Consider the following 23,660-nt stretch of genomic DNA (forward strand, 5'->3'; position numbering starts at 1 on the left):
TAACTGTGCTAAGTCCTGCCTTGGTTTGCCTTACCACAGTGCAATGCCTCACATTTATCTAAATTAAATTCCATCTGCCATTGCTTGGCTGATTGGTCCATCTGATCAAAGTCCCATTGTACTCTGTGAGATAATCTCCTTTACTGCACACCATCCGACCTGTTTTGATGGCATCTGTAAAAACTTACCATGCCTCCTATATTCATATTCAAAACACTTATATAAATAATATATAAAAGCAGTGGATCCAGCACTGAGCCTTGTAGCACATTGTTGGCCACAGGCCTCCAGACCAATAAGAAACCTCTACCACCACTCTCTGCCTCCTACCTTTGAGCCAACTTTATATCCAATTGGCTAATTCCCCCTGGATCCCATGTGATCTAACCTTATTAACCAATCTACTGTGTGGAACCTTGGCAAACACTTTGCTGAATTGCACAGACATCTACTGCTTTGTCTTCATCAGTCATCTTTGTCACCTCTTCAAAAATCTCATGTTAGGTCAACACAATACCCCACACACAAAGCCATGTTGACTATCCCTAATTAGCCAGTGCCTTTCCAAATGCATGTAAATCCGGTCCGTCAAAATCTTCTTCAACTACTTACCCACCACTGATGTCAAGCTCACCAATCTATAGTTCTGTGGCTTTTTTCTTACAGCCTTTTTTAAAATAATAACATCACACTAGCCAACCTTCAGACTTCTGGTGCCTCACCAATGGCTGTCAATACTACAAATATCTTAGCAAGGGGCCCAGCAATATTGCTCTAAAGCCTCTCGCCATGTAGAAAATACTCTACGCCTCTGTTCTTCCTACCAAAGTGACCGCACACTCTCCCAGGTGGTATTCCACCTGTCACTTCTATGTCCATTTTCCTAGCCTGTCCAAGTCTTTCTGCAGCCTGCTTACTTCCTAAAACTACCTGTCCCTCCAACTACCTTTGTATAGACTTCACAACAATGCCCTCATTTCCTTCATCCAAATCATTAATATGTAGTGTGAGTATTGTGGTTAGTTGGCTCGTTGAGCTGGATTGTTGTTCCGCAGATAGTTCACTACTCTGTTGGGCAACATCATCAGTGCAGCCTCCGATAAAATGCTGTTGTTTTTTCCCACCTGCTATTTAAACTCTGGAGTCCGTTGAGCTGGATTACCCCACTTCTGGTTTTCCTTCGCAGTGGAATGTATATGGGGTTGAACTCTGTGTTTGTTGATGCTTTCTTCGTGGAGTACCAGGCTTCTAGAAATTCTCGTGCTCATCTCTGCTTTGCTCGTCCCAGGATCTTGGTGTTGTCCCAGTCGGATTAGTGGTTCCCCTTATCCATGTGGATAGAGATTAGTGAGTATTAGTTGTGCCTTTTTGCTACATTTGCTACAACTGGCTACAAAAAGACATGACCAATACTCACTCACCTCTATCGACATGGATAAGGGGAACCACTAATTCGACTGGGACAACACCAAGATCCTGGAATGAGCAAAGCAGAGATGAGCGCGAGAATTTCTAACAGCCTGGTTCTCCACGAAGAAAGCCATCAACAAACACAGAGCACGACCCCATATACACTCCACTGCGAAGGAAAACCAGAAGTGGGGTAATCCAGTTCAACGGACTCCAGAGTTTGAAATAACAGGCAGGAAAACACAGCGGCACTTTACCTGAGATTGCACTGATGAAATGAAATGTCTGCGGAACAACGAACCAGCCTGATGAGCCAACCAAACCACAACATCCACAACCTGAGCTACAAATCTACTCTAAAACGTTAGGTAATGTGAATATTTGTGGTCTTAACACAGACTCCCGTGAAACTCCACTAGTTACCGGCTGCCATTCTGAAAGAGACCCCTTTATCTTCACTCATTGCTTTCACCAGTCAGGCAATCCTCTGTCCATGGCACCAGGGGCTCTTATCTTATTTCATAGTCTCCTGCACAGCACCCTGTCAAAGGCCTTTTGAAAATCCAAACAGACCACATACACTGGCTCCCCTTTGTCTACATTGCTTGTTACTTCCTTAAAGAATTCTAACACTAAGATCTCTACTCACAAACTGCTCTAGATCACTGTATGACCAAATTGACTAAATGAGACAAACCAAACAATTGCAGGACTGAAGATAATAAAATGTGAGGCTGGATGAACACAGCAGGCCCAGCAGCATCTCAGGAGCACAAAAGCTGACGTTTCGGGCCTAGACCCTTCATCAATTGCAGGACTGAGCTTTTTTCATTAAATCGAAAATGACAGACAAATGCAGATAAGAATGAGCAAGATCATTTGGTCCAAATTAACAACTAAAAACAGTAGTTTTACAAAAATTCCAAAGTTTTTGTCTTTACTACCCGCAAAAGCTGATTCCATTTGCAAATATTTGGGATGATATTTTTAATTTGCCTTTTAATTAGTCTGAATCCATGTGCGATTGTCTTACTGTCATGTCTTTTCCATTGTGAATATCATTATGTCTCTTTGCACCTTCAAACACTTACTTCCAAAGCTGAAAAACTGAAGTTTTACCAATGTTTCCAGTTACTTCACTTCTCTGAAGTTAGGATTCTAATGGTTTCCTTATGTAAACCTGATGAAAACTGAATAGTATTCCACAATTCTAGCCTAATTTTCTCTATCATGAAAATTATTGATTGATCTACTGTGTTGGTTCACATTGTATCAACTAAATTCTTGTGCTCTTTCAACATCATTCACATCCTATTTACATTACGGTCTCCCTATTTTACATCTGCCCTCATTAAGCTTCATGATCATTTTAACTGAAATATTTTTAATAATTTATTTCATAAGATCTGAACCTGCTTAACTATAAGGTTGGAGCTCTAAAATTGTATGATGGTCTTATTACTTTTCCTTTCTCTTATTTCTCTTTCCCCAATTTTTCTTTGTCTCTCTCACTTTCCATGCCAGAGTAACCCTCCTGAATCCACTATAAATTTACCTTCCTTTTGTTCTTGTTTCTGTTTCAATCCTAAATCACATTGGTTGAGGAGATAAACTTTCATTACATTATTTTCAGCTTGCACTTTAACTTCCAGATAAAATTCTTGAGCAGGAAAACATTCCAAGACACATACCACAAGGTACCATGCCCCATTAAAATCAGAGCTGATATTTAGAAAAGGAATTAAGATGCGCCAAATGGTTTTCCAGTTTTTATCTATCTATTGACACTTCTGTATTCAAGGTAACTTAGTCCTGCATTTGTTGCTATCTTTGTAAATTTAGTTACCATGCCCTCTCTTCTACATCGACACATTCAGTGCATAATTCAATGAATCATCAAATTACTGACAACACTTTTAGGACAGATGGAAACACTGTAGGCGAGAGAATAGAAACCTCTGCCTAGCAATCATTTCCAAACAAGCACTGCAAATCTACAATTTACAAGAAACATTTACAAGTACTGGAAATCTGAAATCAAACAAAAAAAGTTTGGAAATGCTCATCAGGTTTGATGCCAAGGTCTTTCTACAAATATTTCATTTATGACAGAATGGGACGATGAAGAACCTTACATTTTCTGTTTCTAATCAGATGCGTGTTTTTTTATTCATTAACAGGACAAGGGCATCACTAGCTAAGCAGCATTAATTGCTCATCCCTAATTGCCCAGAGGGCAGTTCGGAATCAATCACATTGCCAAGGGTCTGGAGGCACATGTAGTCCAGACCAGATAAGGATGGCAGGTTCCTTTCCTTAAAGGACATTAGTGAACCTGATGGGTTTTTACAACAATTGACAATGGATTCGTGGTCATCATTAGATTCTGGTCTCTGGATTAACAGTCCAGCGATAATACCATTAGGCCACTGCCTCCCCAATAGTTCAATATTCCGTTTAAGTACAAATGAAATTTAAAAAAATGAAACCACGTTCTATTTGACAGGTGGGCACAAAATATAAAATTGCAATCATCAGTTCGGTTAAATAAAAGACAGGGGTGTTCACTTGATTTTTCAGTAAAGAAAGCGCATTATTTGACCCCACATCTACAGTCCCAAAGGGGAATGTTGGAGGAAAAGCCAGATCTTACCCTGGAGTGTTAACACTGTCATTGTAGATACCCACAGCGCCGCCACAGCCATGCTACTCTCCTCCTTCTGTCTTCAGTCGCTCCGCAGTCTCAATAAACTGTCTCTCAGTTTCCATGTGATTTACAGGAAACATTGTACCACAGTCTGACTTCACCGCTGAGGTCGTCTCACAAACATCCAAAAACCTAACACACCGACTCCACCTCCCTGAGGGGCGGCTGACATATAGTGCCGCCCACACTCCCATACGCACTGCCTCCAGCGGCCCGGCTGAGTCACTGCACCATTGACACTGACGGAGCCGGAGAGAAAATGAGTGAGTGAATGAATGAATGAGGGTTACGCCGCATGAATGTGAGTACACAGAATATAGTTAACAAGGTTTTCGGAGTTACAGGCCGAACTGCCATGCGGGGTGTCATTACCGGACTCTTAGCTCAAGGAATGACATGTCTGGATGTAAAATATTCCTGGTCACAAGGTGTTTGGAGATGATGGGGAAGGATAAAATGAATGGAGAGATGGCAATTGCTGTTACAGACAGCACTGCAGTAATGGGGAAAGAGGATGTTTCAGAGGGTTCAAAAACAGAATAGATTTGGCCACAGTTGAGGAGCAAGACGGGTGTAATTACATTAAATTAAACAAAGAACTGTGGATATTTGAAATCCGAAACAAATAAAAAAAAAGTTTTGGAGAAACCCAGTTCTGAAGAGGGGTCAATCCAACCTCCAAACGTCAACACTGCTTTCCCGCCACAGATGCTGCTGTACCTGCTGAGTTTCTCCACCAATTTCTGCTTCATTTGGTGTAATTACTTAGCTGGGTGTAGCCTCAAGACCATCAACAGGTGTGAAGAATATAAAGGAACAAATCTACAAGTGGAGTTTTATATTGGGGTCGGTAGTTGTCCGTGTATAGACAAGGTTAATAGTAGGTTATGGAGCAGCATTCTCGTTGTGTTCAAGAGAATTTCTGACAGCAGAATGTATCCAGTCCAACAGAAAGAGGGCAGTGTTCTTGGGATTACCATGGTCCAAGTCAATCAAGCGATAGTGAGGGTAGCTTTAGAAAACAGTGATCATTGTATCATAAGGTTTAGGATGATGGCGAAAAATGATACTGGTCAGAGATAGTAGGAACTGCAGATGCTGGAGAGTCTGAGATAACAAGGTGTAGAGCTGGATGAACACAGCAGGCCAAGCAGCAATATAGGAGCAGGAAAGCTGACGTTTCGGGCCTGGACCCTTCTTCAGAAATGGGGGAGGGGAAGGGGGTTCTGAAATAAATACGGAGGGGGCGAGTCAGTTAGAAGATGGATAGAGGAGAAGATAGGAGAAGAGGAGATAGACCAGTCAACAATCCTTCTTCCGTTCCTACACTTGTCCTAAACCCCACCTCTTCCTCCTTTACATTGATGACTGTATCAGTGCCGCCTCGTGCTCCCAAGAGGACCTCAAACAGTTCATCCACTTCACCAACTCCTTCCACCCCAACCTTAAGTTCACCTGGACCATCTCGAATACCTCTCTGTCCTTCCTGGACCTCTCAGTCTCCATCTCCAACAACCACCTAGAAACCGATATCCATTTCAAGCTCACCAACTCCCACAGCTACCTAGAATACAACTCCTCCCACCCACCTTCCTGCAAAAATGCCATCCCCTATTCCCAAGTCCTTAACCTCTGCTGCATCTGGTCCCAGGATGAGGCATTCCACTCTCGTACATCTCAGGTGCCCTTGTTTTTCAAGGACCACAACTTGCCCTCGGTGGTCAAGAACCGCCCTCGACTGTGTCTCCCATATTTCCTGCAACTCATGCCTCACACCCTCTCCCCACAATAAAAACCAAAACAGAATCTCCCTCATCCTCATGTACCACCCCACCAACCTCCGGATCCAACGCATCATCCTCCGACACTTCCACCATCTGCAATCTGACCCCACCACCAAAGACATTTTTCCCTCCCCATCCTTATCTGCCTTCCGGAGGGACCACTCTCTCCGTGACTCCCTCGTCTGCTCCACACCCCACTCCAGCCCCATCACACCCGGCACTTTACCCTGCAACTGCAGGAACTGCTATACCTGCCCCTACACCTCACCAATCACCCCATCCTAGGCCCCAAGAAGACTTTCTACATCAAGCAGATGTTCACCTGCACATCTGCTAATGTGGTACACTGCATCCGCTCTTCCCGTTGGGTCCTCCTCTACATCAGGAAAACCAAGCAGAGGCTTGGGAACCGCTTTGCAGAACATCTACACTCGGTTTGCACTAAACAACTGCACCTCCCACTCACGAACCACTACAACTCCCCCTCCTATTCTGCAGTTGACATGTCCATCCTGGGCCTCCTGCAGTCCCACAACAATGGCACCTGAAGGTGCAGGAACAGCAACTCATATTCCGCTTGGGAACCCTGCAGCCCAATGGTATCAATGCGGACTTCACAATCTTCGAAATCCCCCCTCCCCCTACCGTATCCCACAACCAGCCCAGCTTGTCCTGCCTCCCTAACCTGTCCTTCCTCCCACCTCGAGCCCCACCCCCAACACCTACTAACCTCATCCCGCCCCCTTGACCTGTCCGTCCTCCCTAGAGTGACCTATCTCCTCCCTGCCTCCCCACCTACAGTCATCTTTCCTGGTTCCTTCCTTGCCTCTTTGACCGGTCTGACTCCTCTCCACCTATTTTCTCCTCTGTCCATCTTCTATCCGCCTCCCCCTCTCTCCCTATTTATTTCAGAACACCCTTCCCCTCCCCCATTTCTGAAGAAGGCTCTAGGCCTGAAACATCAGCTTTCCTGCTCCTCTGATGCTGCTTGGCCTGCTGTGTTCATCCAGCTCTACACCTTGTTATCAATGATATTGGTCAGCCCAGAGAGGGAATAACCAGCGAACTGACTCTAATGTTACAAGAATACACCTGGGCCACATAGACTGGAACAAAACGGTTGTCGGCAAAAGCAGTAGCTGAAATTGTGGGGACTTTAAAGGGGACATTGCTTGGCGCAGTCAAGGCATATTCCCTCAAAACAAAAAGGTGATATTAAAAAAATCCCTTGACAACAAAAGTTTTTAGAAATGAATTTAAATATAAAGAAGTGTGCTTATCGCAGATGTCAGGCAGTGAACATAATTGAGAACCAAACTGAATACAATGGGTGCAGAAGGGAAGTTAAAAAGTAAAAGAATGAAAGGAAAATTTAAAAAGAGGCAGCTGAAATAAAACGAAATACCAAATTCTTCTACAAGCAAATCATTAGCAAAAGAATGATAAGAGGGGTCAAGCTGATTAGGTACTGTTGGAGCAGTCCCTGGAGGTGACATAACATGGTCGTATGTTGGCATAGATATGGCTGCAGTAACAGAATTAGATTGTTTCATCCAGCATTAAAATGAAGTCATAAATTAGCGTAATGGCAGCTTTGAGAAGGAGTTATCCTAAGGTAATAGGGTCTATTTTGAACAAACAATCCTATAAATTAATATACAGGGAGTTCTGTAAAAATAACAGCTGCAGATGTCTGGAGGAGACGGTTCGACAAGAGATGTGTGAGAACAGACAGCTGTAGCAAGCATTAAAAAAGTAGTATCCCACAATACAGATACAAATGATAACGGTGGGATTATGCCTTGTATAAACGTAGGAGGTCAGACAAGTTCATTGGGCTATGAAAGTGAATGAGTTTTCGTCTTAGTCATGACAAAAATGTTGTCTTATTAGGTAAAAGAGTTAGCCAGAGAAGGAACAGTAAATTTCATCTCAGAATGTGACTAGAATGAATTATAGAGCAGCTGCAAGATAGAGGAGCAGTGTCTACCTGACCCTCAAAGATCAGTTGGGACAGAAACTGCTCACAATTCATTAGCTGAAGAATGCTAACAACAAGTCTAACCTTACACCTTTACACATAAATAACTTTATGCTAGAACTAATGTTATGAATTTTATAGCAATTAGTAAGAGCTAACCTCCTTTTGTATCTCCTGTCATTAAGATAATAAGATGAGGAACAGAATTTGATACGGATAGCAATGAATACAGTGAATCACAGAATTCAAGCAGTCCTTCGACATAAGCAAGTCTGGGAAATGTCTGATAAAGAGTAAAACTGTTGACATTGGCAAATGATTTAATAGGACTCATTGTATGATCCCAAGGCCTGATGATTTTGGTGTCTGGTAAACATCATGAGGCCATGGGGAACCTGGACTGTCCATAGGGGTGCCCATCATTGATCAGGTGCTTCACAGGATTGAATGTATAGATTAAAAGGGAAGGAACAATGACAATGTTGCATTAAATTATTTTAATGCAGAATGTATAAAAATGCGATATTCAAATCATAGCGTTATTGACCTCCCTTCTGATCTGAGCTGGATTTATGAGGGCGACTGGAGCCCAAGTGAAATCCAGATTTGGAGTAGTCTCTGGCCTGACCTGCACGTGTCGTAAAGAGCTTGAATAATGATCGCAGAACTCAAGGCTGCTTTTTGATATATTTTCCCAACATGGACCAGAAAGGAAATTTACACATGGAGGCAGGAGGCCAAGCTGAAGTGTTAAATTAATACTTTGCATCTGTCTTTACCTATGAAGCAGATGCTGCCACGGCTGTTTGACAGAATGAAACTCAGTCACTAGCAGGCTTTAAAATTGATAGGGGAAAGTTATTGGATGACGTTTTGGTAGCTAATGTTGATAACATATTGGGTTGGGTGAGATGTATCCAAGGATATTTTTTGATTTGATTTATTATTGTCACATGTACCTACGTACAGTGAAAAGTGATGTTTTGTGTGCAGATCATCCAAGTGCATGAGGGTAATAGAACAGAGTGAGGAATACAATACAACTTTTAAAGAACAGAATGATTGTATGATATGTAAGAATAAGATCTGTGTAGAGAACTCACAAAGAGTCACTGTGCTTCGATGCTATCTTGGATCAGACAGTTGGGATAAAAGGTATGCGACTTATCTGAATATTCTATCATTTTTAAAGTTTGGGAAATAGATGAAACTTTGTTTTGTATGTTTTAAGTTTTTTAACATTGTGTTTTATACTTATATAGTTTGGTTTCTTTTCTTACTTTTGTGCAATAAACACATTTCAGTATTAAAGGAAATCTACAGCTTTGTGTGCCAATTTTTTCAAGGAATAACCATTTTGTTACCTAAAAACACTTGATCTATTAAACCAGATTTCAGTCTGGGTTCTGACTTGCTCAGTAGTACCATAAGCTGGCATCATAATGGGTACCCATCAAGGTGAAAGCTTATTAGGTTACAGAGTTGCATCCTCTGACAATGTATTGTTAGTCTGAAAGTGCCTAACAGGCTCTTTAAAGTCTGAACAAAATGAATACAAGAAGATATGTGCACTTTGATACAAAAAAAATTATTCGCTTAATCTAATCGCTTCTACGGACTACCAAAAATTCACAAACCAGAAACCCCCCTCAGGCCCATAGTGTCGCTACCTGGAACACCAACGTACAGATTAGCCAAGGAACTACACCAAAGACTAAAACACCTAGTAGAAGACTCCCACCACTCCATTCGCTCCACCCAAGAATTCCTAAACACCAAAGACACCAAGATAGAAGAGGATGAAATAATGGTCTCCTTTGACGTAACAGCCCTGTTCACATCCATCAACATCAACCTGGCCAAAGAAACACTGACCACACTATTAGAAGAACAGAAGACACATACACCAGACACCACCAACCTCATCAGCAAGGACAACATCATCAAGCGAGTGGACCTATGCCTCACCACCCACTTCACTTTCAATAACAAAACCTACAGACAAACCAACGGTACACCCATGGGATCTCCGATATCAGGGTTCTTAGCAGAGGCAGTAATGCAGAGACTCGAACAAACAGCTCTGTCAATCATCCAACCCAAACTTTGGGTCCGCTATGTGGATGACACCTTTGTTATCACTAAACAAAACAAATTAGAGGAAACCTTCAAGACCATCAATAATACCCTTACTGGCATAACATTCACAAAAGAGGAGGAAAACAACAACAAACTGCCATTCCTAGATGTCACAGTAGAGCGAACAGCCAATGGGGAACTTCAAACCAGCGTCTACAGGAAAACAACACATACGGACCAAATACTGAACTACAGGAGCAACCATCCCAACACCCACAAACGAAGCTGCACTAGAACATTATTCCAATGAGCCACCACACACTGCAGCACAGAGGAACTACGAACAGCAGAAGAAAATCACCTATACAGCGTATTCAAAAAGAATGGGTACCCTATGAACACAGTCCGCCGATTTCTCAGCAACAAACCCAAACAAACAGACAAAACGGGCTCAGAAACCATAACCACGCTCCCCTACATCAAAGACATTTCCGAAATGACTGCCAGACTACTCGGACCCCTTGGCATCAGGGCAGCCCACAAACCCACCAACACACTAAAACAGCAGCTAATGAACTTCAAAGACCCTATACAGACAACAAATAAAACGAACGTCATCTACAAAATACCTTGCAAGAACTGTGACAAACACTACATTGGACAAACTGGCAGGAAGCTAGCCACCAGGATACATGAACATCAACTAGCCACAAAACGACATGACCCACTATCACTCGTATCCTTACATACAGATAAGGAAGGACACCACTTTGATTGGGACAACACATCCATCCTAGGACAAGCCAAACAGAGACATGCACGAGAATTCCTAGAAGCATGGCATTCCAACCGGAATTCCATCAACAAACACATTGACTTGGAGCCAATCGACCATCCCCTGAGAAAAAGAACAGGAAATGACATCACCAGCCCAAGGAAACCTAACCAGATAAATAGAAAGCGGGACATAACACCAGCGCTTCGTCGGAGGCTCGCTGATGATGTTACCTAGAATGGTGACGAAACGTCTGAAAACTAACCTTCCAGCTCAGCGAGCAAACTCACATCCAGCTTAATCTAATGTATAAATGTGTAAACTAATGAGCAAACCTAATAGCTTAAACTACTTTAAACACGTTCAACAAGCAAGTCTTATTTCCTAATGCCCCTTGTAGGCTCCTGGGTAATGGGGAGCATTTGGAGCTCAATCTCATTTTCTATGGCAATTGTCCACGAACCCCAGTTCAATGGTCAAAGTCCACAGACCTAGTCTTGTGAACTTGAATCCGATGGTGACAGTTCCCCCACGCTGGGAAAAATCCCCAGTATTGATACTATTCTGAATCTAATATTGTGCACTGCATTGCCTTCCGAGTACTTTTCCCAAGCATTCTTTTCTGAAAAAAATACGGTTGTAGAGGTTCTTGCACAACAGTCTGTTCTCAAACCCAGCCAAGGTCATTGCAGTTACCTTCCAGCCAAAACTGGCTGTTTTTACATTAAGCCTCTTCTTCACATATTTTCCCTTCAATTGCTTATTGCCATGTCTAATTAGCCCGTTGATTAACCCTTAACAATCTGGGTTTGGAGATACCATTTTTAAGCCTAACGCTACAGAGGGCAATGCTTTCCTTGTTAGAGTTGAAGCTGAGGGTATGGCACTTGCTGCTTTTCAACCTGGGTTGGTTGGGTTCTGTTATTGTGTGCACAAAAAAGAAGGATTTCATTGTCAAAGACATTAATGGATTGCATAAGTTGAGTTAGTACTGGCAAGAGTGGCTGGGCAGCACTGCACTGCATGCTGCAGCATACTGGCTTGCTTGGACACTGAACAGTTACATTCTTCTCCAGCTAACACAAAAATATTCTCTCTACATAGAGTGATGGAGTGAGGACTCTGAAGTATACAATCAGCTCCCTAGCCCTGCCACTTCCACAACCATCATCATCTTTAGCTGTTCTTGGCTTTCTTGGGGATCATTCTTTTCCTGCAATGGGGAAAAGGGAGAGTTTAAGCATGACGGAAATGGACGTAAGAGATGTTAGTGGTAATACAGGAGGAGAATAGATGGTGAGGATCCCCCATTGAGTAGGAAGCACAGAGGGCTAGAATGGTTAGCTTTTTGGGAGGATGAGGTGGTGTCAACTATTGAGTGGACATGGTAATTGCAATGGTTGAGTGTGATTGTCTGTGAGAGTGCACTGGCAGAATTAGAACTGTAGCCCTGCGAATGTGAGATAAGAGTTGGGACGTGCTAGTACTTACTCTTGCAGAGCCCAAAAGTTCATTGATCTCCTTCCTGCTCTACTGTGCATCCTTTTAATCTGTGATACAGTCCTCACCCAGGCTACTATCTCAGTCTAGGCAGGCTAGGTCTGGTGGCATGGCCTGTTGTGGCAATCAACAGGATTAAGCAATGTCCTCTCCATTCTGTGCTTCAGGTTCAGGTTGCAACCTTTCCTTTCTAGGTAATTTTATCAAGAAAATAAAAAATTTTGTTCCAGAGGTTTGAATGGCCAGACAAGAATCTTGTTAGTGAGCAGGGAATGGTCTATTTGCATCCATTAACATCTCATTAGTACCTAATGTGCTATATTGTATCCATTGTGCCTCCTCTACATCGGGGAAACCAAGCAGAGGTTTGGAGACCGCTTTGTGGCGTGCCTTTGCATGGTTCGTGACAAACTACAACACCTCCGAGTTGCGAAGGACTTCAACTCCCCTTCCCACTCCTTGGACAACGTGTGCATCCTGGGCCTCCTCCAGTGCCACAATGATGCCATCTGAAGGCTGGAGGAACAACATCTCATTTTCTGCCTGGGAACCCTGCAGCCCAATGTTGTCAATGTGTACTTTTCAAGATTCAAAATCTCCCCACCCCCGACTTCATTGTCCCTGCCTCGTTGGCCTGTATGCCTTCTCTTCACCTATCTGCTCCTCTATTCACCTTATAGCATTGCCTTTCCCTCTCTCTATTTATTTCAGAGCCCCCTTGCCCTCCCCCATTTCTGAAGAAGGGTCCAGACCTGAACTGTCAGCTTTCCTGCTCCTCTGATGTTGCCTGGCCTGCTGTGTTCATCCAGCTTCACACCGTGTTATCTCAGACTTCAACATCGGCAGTTCCTGCTATTTCTTGTTAGTAGCTAAGCTGTGCCTAATTTATTTGCAGTTTTGTATTCTCCCAAAAACTGGATAGAAACTAGATGGCGACAATTCCTGACTTGAAACACAGAGCAAGCACAGTTGTGACCAAGTCCAACTCGCCACCTACTCCTCCTGGCCTCCATCCTGGTCAAAAGCGATCTTGACCATTTTCATTGGCCATTATAAATTGATCATTGTCACACTGTTCTGTGAAGAAGATGTAATCACAGGCAAGCTTAACAGTCTCACCATCGGGCCACAATTCATATTGAACAAGGATAAGATATTATGCTCTGCTGGGTCTTGGAGGCAGAGTAGCACTTCTAATATTGTGTGACATCAAGGAATGTTTGCTTCTTCTATAGCTTGATTCTTGTAACTGCAGTTACAGTGACAACTCAGACTGGCAATGGTATAAAGAGTTTCCATTTGCACTGAACTGTCACAGGTCCACCTCGAACTATGTGACCTGTGAAGGACACTTTCTAGCTGGCAGCACCTGGAGCACAGCTGGGCTTTAATGTGGCATCAGCATGGGCAACTGCGAGAGTTTTGGCGATAATGGGAACTGCAGATGCTGGAGAATCCAAGATAATAAAGTGTGAAGCTGGATGAACACAGCAGGCCCAGCAGCATCTCAGGAGCACAAAAGCTGACGTTTCGGGCCGAGACCCTTCATCAGAGAGGGGGATGGGGTGAGGGTTCTGGAATAAATAGGGAGAGAGGGGGAGGCGGACCGAAGATGGAGAGAAAAGAAGGTAGGTGGAGAGGAGAGTATAGGTGGGGAGGTAGGGAGGGGATAGGTCAGTCCAGGGAAGATGGACAGGTCAAGGAGGTGGGATGAGCTTAGTAGGTAGGAGATGGAGGTGCGGCTTGGGGTGGGAGGAAGGGATGGGTGAGAGGAAGAACAGGTTAGGGAGGCAGAGACAGGCTGGGCTGGTTTTGGGATGCAGTGGGTGGAGGGGAAGAGCTGGGCTGGTTGTGTGGTGCAGTGGTGGGAGGGGACGAACTGGTCTGGTTTTGGGATGCGGTGGGGGAAGGGGAGATTTTGAAGCTGGTGAAGTCCACATTGATACCATTGGGCTGCAGGGTTCCCAAGCGGAATATGAGCTGCTGTTCTGCAACCTTCGGGTGGCATCATGGTGGCACTGCAGGAGGCCCATGATGGACATGTCGTCTAAAGAATGGGAGGGGGAGTTGAAATGGTTCACGACTGGGAGGTGCAGTTGTTTATTGCGAACCAAGCAGAGGTGTTCTGCAAAGCGGTCCCCAAGCCTCCGCTTGGTTTCCCCAATGTAGAGGAAGCCACACCAGGTACAATGGATCCAGTATACCACATTGGCAGATGTGCAGGTGAACCTCTGCTTGATGTGGAAGGTCATCTTGGGGCCTGGCATAGGGGTGAGGGAGGAGGTGTGGGGGCAAGTGCAGCATTTCCTGCGGTTGCAGGGGAAGGTGCCGGGTGTGGTGGGGTTGGAGGGCAGTGTGGAGCGAACAAAGGAATCATGGAGAGAGTGGTCTCTCCGGAAAGCAGACAAGGGTGGGGATGGAAAAATGTCTTAGGTGGTGGGGTCGGATTGTAGATGGCGGAAGTGGTGGAGGATGATGTGTTGTATCCGGAGGTTGGTGGGGTGGTGTGTGAGAACGAGGGGGATCCTCTTTGGGCGGTTGTGGCGGGGGTGGGGTGTGAGGGATGTGTTGCGAGAAATGCAGGAGACGCGGTCAAGGGTGTTCTCGATCACTGTGGGGGGAAAGTTGTAGTCCTTGAAGAACTTGGACATCTGGGATGTGCGGGAGTGGAATGCCTCATCGTGGGAGCAGATGCGGCAGAGGTGGAGGAATTGGGAATAGGGGATGGAATTTTTGCAGGAGGGTGGGTGGGAAGAGGTGTATTCTAGGTAGCTGTGGGAGTCGGTGGGCTTGAAATGGACATCAGTTACAAGCTGGTTGCCTGAGATGGAGACTGAGAGGTCCAGGAAGGTGAGGGATGTGCTGGAGGTGGCCCAGGTGAACATGAGGTTGGGGTGGAAGGTGTGGCCTGTGTAGGTGCGGAAGAGGGATTGTTCCACGTAACCTACAAAGAGGCAGGCATAGCTGGGGCCCATGCGGTTGCCCATGACCACCCCCTTTGTCTGTAGGAAGTGGGAGGAATCGAAAGAGAGGTTGTTAAGGGTGAGGACGAGTTCGGCTAGGCGGATGAGGGTGTCGGTGGAGGGGGGCTGGTTGGGCCTGTGGGACAGGAAGAAGCGGACGGCCTTGAGGCCATCTGATGCGGAATACTGGTGTATAGGGACTGGACATCCATGGTGAAAATGAGATGTTGGGGGCCAGGGAATTGGAAGTTCTGGAGGAGGTGGAGGGCGTGGGTGGTGTCACGGACGTAGGTGGGGAGTTTCTGGACCAAAGGGGAGAAAATGGAGTCCAGATAAGTGGAGGTGAGTTTGGTGGGGTAGGAACAGACTGAGACAATGGGTCAACCGGGGCAGGCAGGTTTGTGAATTTTGGGAAGGAGATAGAAACGGGCCGTGCGGGGTTGGGGAATAATAAGGTTGGAGGCTTGGGTGGGAGGTCACATCCCTCACCTTCCTGGACCTCTCAGTCTCCATCTCAGGCAACCAGCTTGTAACTGATGTCCATTTCAAGCCCACCGACTCCCACAGCTACCAAGAATACACCTCCTCCCACCCAAGCTCCTGCAAAAATTTCATCCCCTATTCCCAATTCCTCCAGCTCTGCCGCATCTGCTCCCACGATGAGGCATTCCACTCCCGCACATCCCAGATGTCCAAGTTCTTCAAGGACCGCATCTTTCCCCCCACAGTGGTTGAGAACGCCCTTGACTGTGTCTCCCGCAACACATCCCTCACACTACGGCCCCGCCACAACCGCCCAAAGAGGATCCCCCTCGTTCTCACACACCACCCCACCAACTTCCGGATACAACACATCATCCTCTGCCACTTCCGCCATCTACAATCCAACCCCACCACCCAAGCTATTTTTCCATCCCCACCCTTGTCTGCTTTCCGGAGAGACCACTCTCTTCATGACTCCTTTGTTTGCTCCACACTGCCCTCCAACCCCACCAAACCTGGCACCTTCCCCTGCAACCGCAGGAAATGCTACACTTGCCCCCACACCTCCTCCCTCACCCCTATCCCAGGCCCCAAGATGACCTTCCACATCAAGCAGAGGTTCACCTGCACATCTGCCAATGTGGTACACTGGATCCATTGTACCCGGTGTGGCTTCCTCTACATTGGGGAAACCAAGCGGAGGCTTGGGGACCGCTTTGCAGAACACCTCCGCTCGGTTCGGAATAAACAACTGCACCTCCCAGTCGTGAACCATTTCAACTCACCCTCCCATTCTTTAGACGACATGTCCATCATGGGCCTCCTGCAGTGCCACAATGATGCCACCCGAAGGTTGCAGGAACAGCAACTCATATTCAGCTTGGGAACCCTGCAGCCCAATGGTATCAATGTGGACTTCACCAGCTTCAAAATCTCCCCTTCCCCCACCGCATCGCAAAACCACCCGTTCGTCCCCTCCTCCCACTGCACCACACAACCAGCTCAGCTCTTCCCCTCCACCCACTACATCCCAAAACCAGTCCAGCCTGTCACTGCCTCCCTAACCTGTTCTTCCTCTCACCCATCCCTTCTGCCCACCCCCAGGCGCACCTCCATTTCCTACCGACTAACCTCATCCCACCTCCTGGACCTGTCCGTCTTCCCTGGACTGACCTATCCCCTCCCTACCTCCCCACCTATACTCTCCTCTCCACCTATCTTCCTTTCTCTCCATCTTCGGTCCGCCTCCCCCTCTCTCCCTATTTATTCCAGAACCCTCACCCCATCCCCCTCTCTGATGAAGGGTCTAGGCCCGAAACGTCAGATTTTGTGCTCCTGAGATGCTGCTTGGCCTGCTGTGTTCATCCAGCTTCACACTTTATTATCTGCGAGAGTTTTGGCAATGTTTTTTGCCAATGCTGAGCAATGGATAGTGGGAATGGGCAACCTGGAAGTATGGAGCATCCATAATAAGGTGAACAGTGTAGAATCACATGGGAAAATCCTCAAAAACCCTCCACAAAACTGTCCAAAATCGCATCTTCACTGATGTTTGGTAAAATGCAGCCCGTTAAATCCAAACGAATGCTCGTTAACAAAACATGAAAAAGTTACTGAACAAAATGTAAAAGTTGCAAAAATCACAGCAAAAACATTTCCAAATATCATTCAAAACATCATGTTACTGATAAAATATAATGAATAACACTTTCCTAAATTTACTGGGATTGGCGATAAATGTCCGTGGTTCACCAAGAGGAACTGAAAAAAAAATATGCAGACACACAGGATGTTAACTTCATGTCCAACTGAAGGAAATATACAGAACTAAGTTTTCACAAAGATTCCACAGAAGTGTAAGTTGTATGTATGACATTTTCTTTCAATATATCTTCAGTTTTGACTCGCTCAAGTAGCACTATTTGGCAGCATCTGCATTCTTCCATAAAGATCGAAGTTGCTATTATTTTGCATCACTTCAATTTCCTCTCCATTCTCAATTGCCAGACTGTCGTCCTTCATAGCTGTTTCCAACAATTTTCATATTTGTATTCATGTCAATGTTTGTGTTATCAATACTCTGTTGGATGTCTGAAATAATACTGAGTTTGTCAAATGATTCTTCACATGGGTTAGTCTGGGGCAGTAAAAATTGAGAATTCAATGAAGGTTCTTTAAGGTACTGTATAAAGACAAAACCATTTAAGGTTAATCATTCACTATGAAGCAAAAATCAGCACAATTCCCGAAAATATAACTGGTGTTGCACTTCTGTGATCATTTACTGAGGTACAGTGTTCAGTTTTCTGGAATCAACTAATAGCAAAGCCATTAACAATAAACAGAATGTCTGGAGTCCAGAAAACAATCATAAGTTCATGCATATTCAATATTATTGGATACTATATACTTAAGGAATATTTGTGTGGCTGTTATTTAATTTTCATCTACTCATGTCTCGATCCTATTTACAAAGTTCTGTTTGAACTTAATGAGTTAAATCAAGGAGGGAGTAGGGATCTGCTTTGTTTTGTGAGAGGTTGCTGGCACAGAATAGATGAAACATTTACCTCATATTCATCTTCACAAAGCATAGTTTTATTAATTAATGTGCATATATTCTCTATCACAGTAGGCATCATCCTGCCCTCAAACCTTTGCTCTCACAGGCAGGATCAAGGATGGAGCACTGCCTCCACAACTATGCCCAAGCAGCCATGACCTTTTTCTGTAATGATAAGCTTTAAAAGCTGCAGACAGGGCACCTCATGATGGCAGGCACCCTTACCTGCCCTTACCTGCAATGACGGGCTACAGTACCTTCTCTACTGAAGAGTCTCCTATTGGAAGTCCAGTTTTGAGAGCCCAAACTCAGCCTTTGAATGAATGGCCAGACGGCAGCTCTGACTCCAATCAGGAAAATCCAAGAAAATCACTGCCAGGAGGAAGTCCCGACACAAGTTCCATTAGGGATCACCATTTGATCGCAACATTGAGGTGCTGTCTCAAAACCCAAAATCCATCCCTCTGTGTATGCTTCCACAGAAAAGATAATGCACAAAGTCACGTGAGGAATTTAAAATCCCCTGAAGAACAAATCTAGGGGGCTGATTCTCCAAAGGTCATGATTTGGAAGTTAAAAAGTGGAGGGCTTGCCTTTAAAGCAACAGTGGGTGGAATTTAATACCCTCGCCTGTGGCAAGTTTGGTGATAGGGGTGGTCATTTAGTCAGGCAGGAGGGGATCCCACCACATTGATTAAATCCAGGGCAGGAAGGCCTTCCAAAGCCCTTACAGATTGAGTGCCTTAAGTGAGTAGTTCATGGACATTAGCCAGGCAAGTGAGTTTCACCATGTGGGAAACATGTGTGGGTGGACTTCGGAAGGGTAGGTGTGGGATTCTGCGCAAAGGTACCAGCCAATCCCATGCCCTTTCTAGCTCAACAGCCATTATCTGGCATCTGCCCCTCCCCTTCCTACCGCAACTTCTCACCCACCAACCCATAACTGTACCTCCACAGTGGTGTGGGATCCACTAACTATCGTAGGTGTTGCATCATCAGCAGTCACCACCTTCCCCATAGTGTTGCTATTCATCAGAAACCCTTGTAGAAGTTCTCAGCAAAGTTGGGAGTTTTCCATGTATCAGAGATAATGGGAACTGCAGATGCTGGAGAACCCAAGATAACAAAGTGTGGAGCCGGATGAACACAGCAGGCCAAGCAGCATCTCAGGAGCACAAAAGCTGACGTTTCGGGCTTAGACCCTTCATCAGAGAGGGGGAGGCGGACCGAAGATGGAGAGAAAACAAGATAGGTAGAGAGGAGAGTATAGGTGGGGAGGTCGGGAGGGGATAGGTCAGTCCAGGGAAGATGGACAGGTCAAGGAGGCGGGATGAGGTGGTAGGTGGGAAATGGAGGTGCGGCTTGAGGTGGGAGGAAGGGATGGGTGAGAGGAAGAACAGGTTAGGGAAGCAGAGACAGGCTGGACTGGTTTTGGGATGCAGTGGATTGAGAGGAAGAGCTGGGCTGGTTGTGTGGTGCAGTGGGGGGAGGGGATGAACTGGGCTGGTTTTGGGATGCGGTGGGTGGGGGGAAGAGCTGGGCTGGTTGTGTGGTGCAGTGGGGGGAGGGGATGAACTGGGCTGGTTTTGGGATGCGGTGGGGGAAGGGGAGATTTTGAAACTGGTGAAGTCCACATTGATACCATTGGGCTGCAGGGTTCCCAAGCGGAATATGAGTTGCTGTTCCTGCAACCTTCGGGTGGCATCATTGTGGCACTGCAGGAGACCCATGATGGACATGTTGTCTGAGGACTGGGAAGGGGAGTTGAAATGGTTCGCGACTGGGAGGTGCAGTTGTTTGTTGCGAACTGAGTGGAGGTGTTCTGCAAAGCGGTCCCCAAGCCTCCGCTTGGTCTCCTCAATGGAGGAAGCCACACCGGGTACAATGGTTACAGTATACCACATTGGCAGATGTGCAGGTGAACATCTGCTTGATGTGGAAGGTCATCTTGGGGCCTGGGATAGGGGTGAGGGAGGAGGTGTGGGGGCAAAGTGTAGCACTTCCTGCGGTTGCAGGGGAAGGTGCCGGGTGTGGTGGGGTTGGAGGGGAGTGTGGAGCGGACAACGGAGTTGCGGAGAGAGTGGTCTCTCCGGAAGGCTTTCTACAGACAAAGCGGGTGGCCATTGGTACCCGCATGGGCCAAAGCTATGCCTGCCTCTTTGTAGGTTACGTGGAACAATCCCTCTTCCGCATCTACACAGGCCCCAAACCCCACCTCTTCCTCCGTTACATTGATGACTGCATCGGCGCCGCCTCTTGCTCCCCAGAGGAGCTCGAACAGTTCATCCACTTCACCAACACCTTCCACCCTAACCTTCAGTTCACCTGGGCCATCTCCAGCACATCCCTCACCTTCCTGGACCTCTCAGTCTCCATCTCAGTTAACCAGCTAGAAACTGATGTCCATTTCAAGCCCACTGACTCCCACAGCTACCTAGAATACACCTCCTCCCACCCACCCTCCTGCAAAAATTCCATCCTCTATTGCCAATTCCTCCGCCTCCGCCGCATCTGCTCCCAGGATGAGGCATTCCACTCCCGCACATCCCAGATGTCCACATTCTTCAAGGACCCCTACTTTCCCCCTGCAGTGGTCGAGAACGCCCTTGACCGCATCTCCCGCATTTCACGCAACACATCCCTCACCCCCCCGCCACCGCCACAACCGCCCAAAGAGGATTCCCCTCGTTCTCACACACCACCCCACCAACCTCCGGATACAACACATCATCCTCCGACACTTCCGCCATCTACAATCCAACCCCACCACCCAAGCCATTTTTCCATCCCCAACCTTGTCTGCTTTCCGGAGAGACCACTCTCTCCGCGATACCCTTGTCCGCTCCACACTCCCCTCCAACCCCACCACACCCGGCACCTTCCCCTGCAACCACAGGAAATGCTACACTTGCCCCCACACCTCCTCCCTCACCCCCATCCCAGGCCCCAAGATGACCTTCCACATCAAGCAGATGTTCACCTACACATCTGCCAATGTGGTATACTGTATCCATTGCACCCGGTGTGGCTTCCTCTACATTGGGGAAACCAAGCGGAGGCTTGGGGACCGCTTTGCAGAACACCTCCGCTTGGTTCGCAACAAACAACTGCACCTCCCAGTCGCGAACCATTTCAACTTCCCCTCCTATTCCTCAGACGACATTTCAATCATGGGCTTCCTGCAGTGCCACAATGATGCCACCCCAAGGTTGCAGGAACAGCAACTCATATTCCGCTTGGGAACCCTGCAGCCCAATGGCATCAATGTGGACTTCACCAGCTTCAAAATCTCCCCTTCCCCCACTGCGTCGCAAAACCAGCCCAGTTCTTCCCTCCCTCCCCCCACTGCAACACAAAACCAGCCCAGCTCATCCCCTCCCCCCACTGCATCCCAAAACCAGCCCAGCCTGTCTCTGCTTCCCTAACCTGTTCTTCCTCTCACCCATCCCTTCCTCCCACCTCAAGCCGCACCTCCATTTCCTACCTACCACCTCATCCCGCCTACTTGACCTGTCCATCTTCCCTGGACTGACCTATCCCCTCCCTACCTCCTCACCTATACTCTCCTCTCTACCTATCTTGTTTTCTCTCCATCTTCGGTCCGCCTCCCCCTCTCTCCCTATTTATTCCAGCTCCCTCTCCCCACCCCCCCTCTCTGATGAAGGGTCCAGGCCCGAAACGTCAGCTTTTGTGCTCCTGAGATGCTGCTTGGCCTGCTGTGTTCATCCAGCTCCACACTTTGTTATTTTGGGAGTTTTCCTGCCTGGATTTGTTGATCCCAGGGGAATGTGGCCTGTCAGGTATGTGAACAGCACATGATACATTGAGTGTTCCCTAATGGAAGTGATGTGGGGCTCTCGCCAGATCTCCTGCCAGGGGAATGAGATCCCTGCCACCTCTGAAATACTACCCAATGTATTGTTGGCAGCTGTGACTCGAGTCTAATAGCAGTTTGGAGTCTGGTAAGGAATAGCTAGTTTGAACTATTCACATTCATGAGAATTGTTCTGTTACAGTCAGTTCTAGCAACCCTTCACATTGAGACCCTCTGCTGACATGGTCTGTAAAACTATTCTGTTGCATTCCAGCACTGTGTATCATGGAAACAGTGACAACATTTACACTGCATTCATGTCACATACTTAAGGCTTATTAAAACAGAGATAACAGTTATTCGCAGCTAGCAAGAAAAAGATAGCTGGATAAAAACCAAAAGAACTGTGGATGCTGTAAATCAGGAACAAAAACAAAGTTGCTGGGCAGGTCTGGCAGCACCTCTGGAAGAAAAAACAGAGTTAACGTTTTGGGCCTGGTGACCCTTCCTCAGAACTGATGGTGGCTGGGAAAATGTCAGTTGACATGCAGAAAGCAGGGAGGTGGGTGGGGTAGGGAGTAAACGATAGGATAGAGCCCAAAGAGAGAGAAAGACAGTTGGACAGACAAAGGAGTTGCTAACGATTGGGCTGGGAGGGTCAGTAGTTGTTATTGGGGACTGTTAGTGACTAACAACAGAGAATGTGTAGTGGCAGGTTATGTGGTAACAAGGCCTGGTGTGTGGGGTGGTGGGCTGGGACATGGGAGAGTTTAGGCCCGAAAATTATTGAACTCAATTATTGACCTGCTGAGTTTTTCCAGCAACTTTGTTTATGTTCGTGAAAAATAGCTAGAATTTACTTACATTTTGCTAAATTACCTGAGATAAGGAATTAGAAAGGCAAACTGCTTTCATGTCTTGCTGCCGTTGTAGAAAAATTTGGTGAGATCTCACCTAGAGTATTATGTATAACTGGTCTCCATTGATGCTGTTGACACTTAACAAAATTCTTTCAGGACATGGCATGGTAGATATAGATAGGATGCTACCTCTGGCTGGCAACTCTAAAACCAGGAACATAATCTCAGATTAAAGGACAGGCCTTTTAAGACTGAGGTAAGGAGGAATTCCTTCAGATGGTGGAAAATCTTTGGAATTCTCTACCCCAGAGGCCTGTGGAAGCTCAGCTATTGAGTAAGTTCAAGATACAAGTTGATAGACTTTAGAAGCTGATGACATTTGAGGAATATGGAGATGATGTGAGCAAATGCCATTAATGAGATGACTAACCACGAACTGGAATAGTGTTGCAGTCTCAATGGGCTAAATGGCCTACTCCTGTTGCTATGTTTTAAATTTAGTGGTTTGTTATTCAGGAATGGAGATAGATAACTGGAATAACACATACCTCTTTTAAGTGCTCGGGGAGATTGTAGGAAGGATAGAAACTATGTCTGACAGTCCTGTAAATATAATGTGATGAGTAGTAAATTCCCATTATCACACCAAAAACAACAACAATTGATGCCAGAAGAGCCACGATAACTTGCCAAACTGGAACTCTACCTGCGAGCACAAACAAAAGAGAGAACATGTGTAAG

General features: G+C 46.1%; 1 protein-coding gene across 1 annotated transcript in view; it reads right to left on the minus strand.

Moving 5' to 3' along the window:
* LOC125457024 (uncharacterized) overlaps positions 1-23,660 on the minus strand; it is a 61,504-nt gene that overhangs the window by 22,018 nt on the left and 15,826 nt on the right. Inside the window, 3 exon segments of the mRNA XM_059649994.1 lie at positions 17,602-17,714; positions 17,716-17,864; positions 23,468-23,625. Coding sequence (XP_059505977.1) covers positions 17,602-17,714; positions 17,716-17,864; positions 23,468-23,625 — 420 coding nt within the window.

Source organism: Stegostoma tigrinum, chromosome 12, assembly GCF_030684315.1.
Source record: "Stegostoma tigrinum isolate sSteTig4 chromosome 12, sSteTig4.hap1, whole genome shotgun sequence".
Classification (NCBI taxonomy): Eukaryota; Metazoa; Chordata; class Chondrichthyes; order Orectolobiformes; family Stegostomatidae; genus Stegostoma; species Stegostoma tigrinum.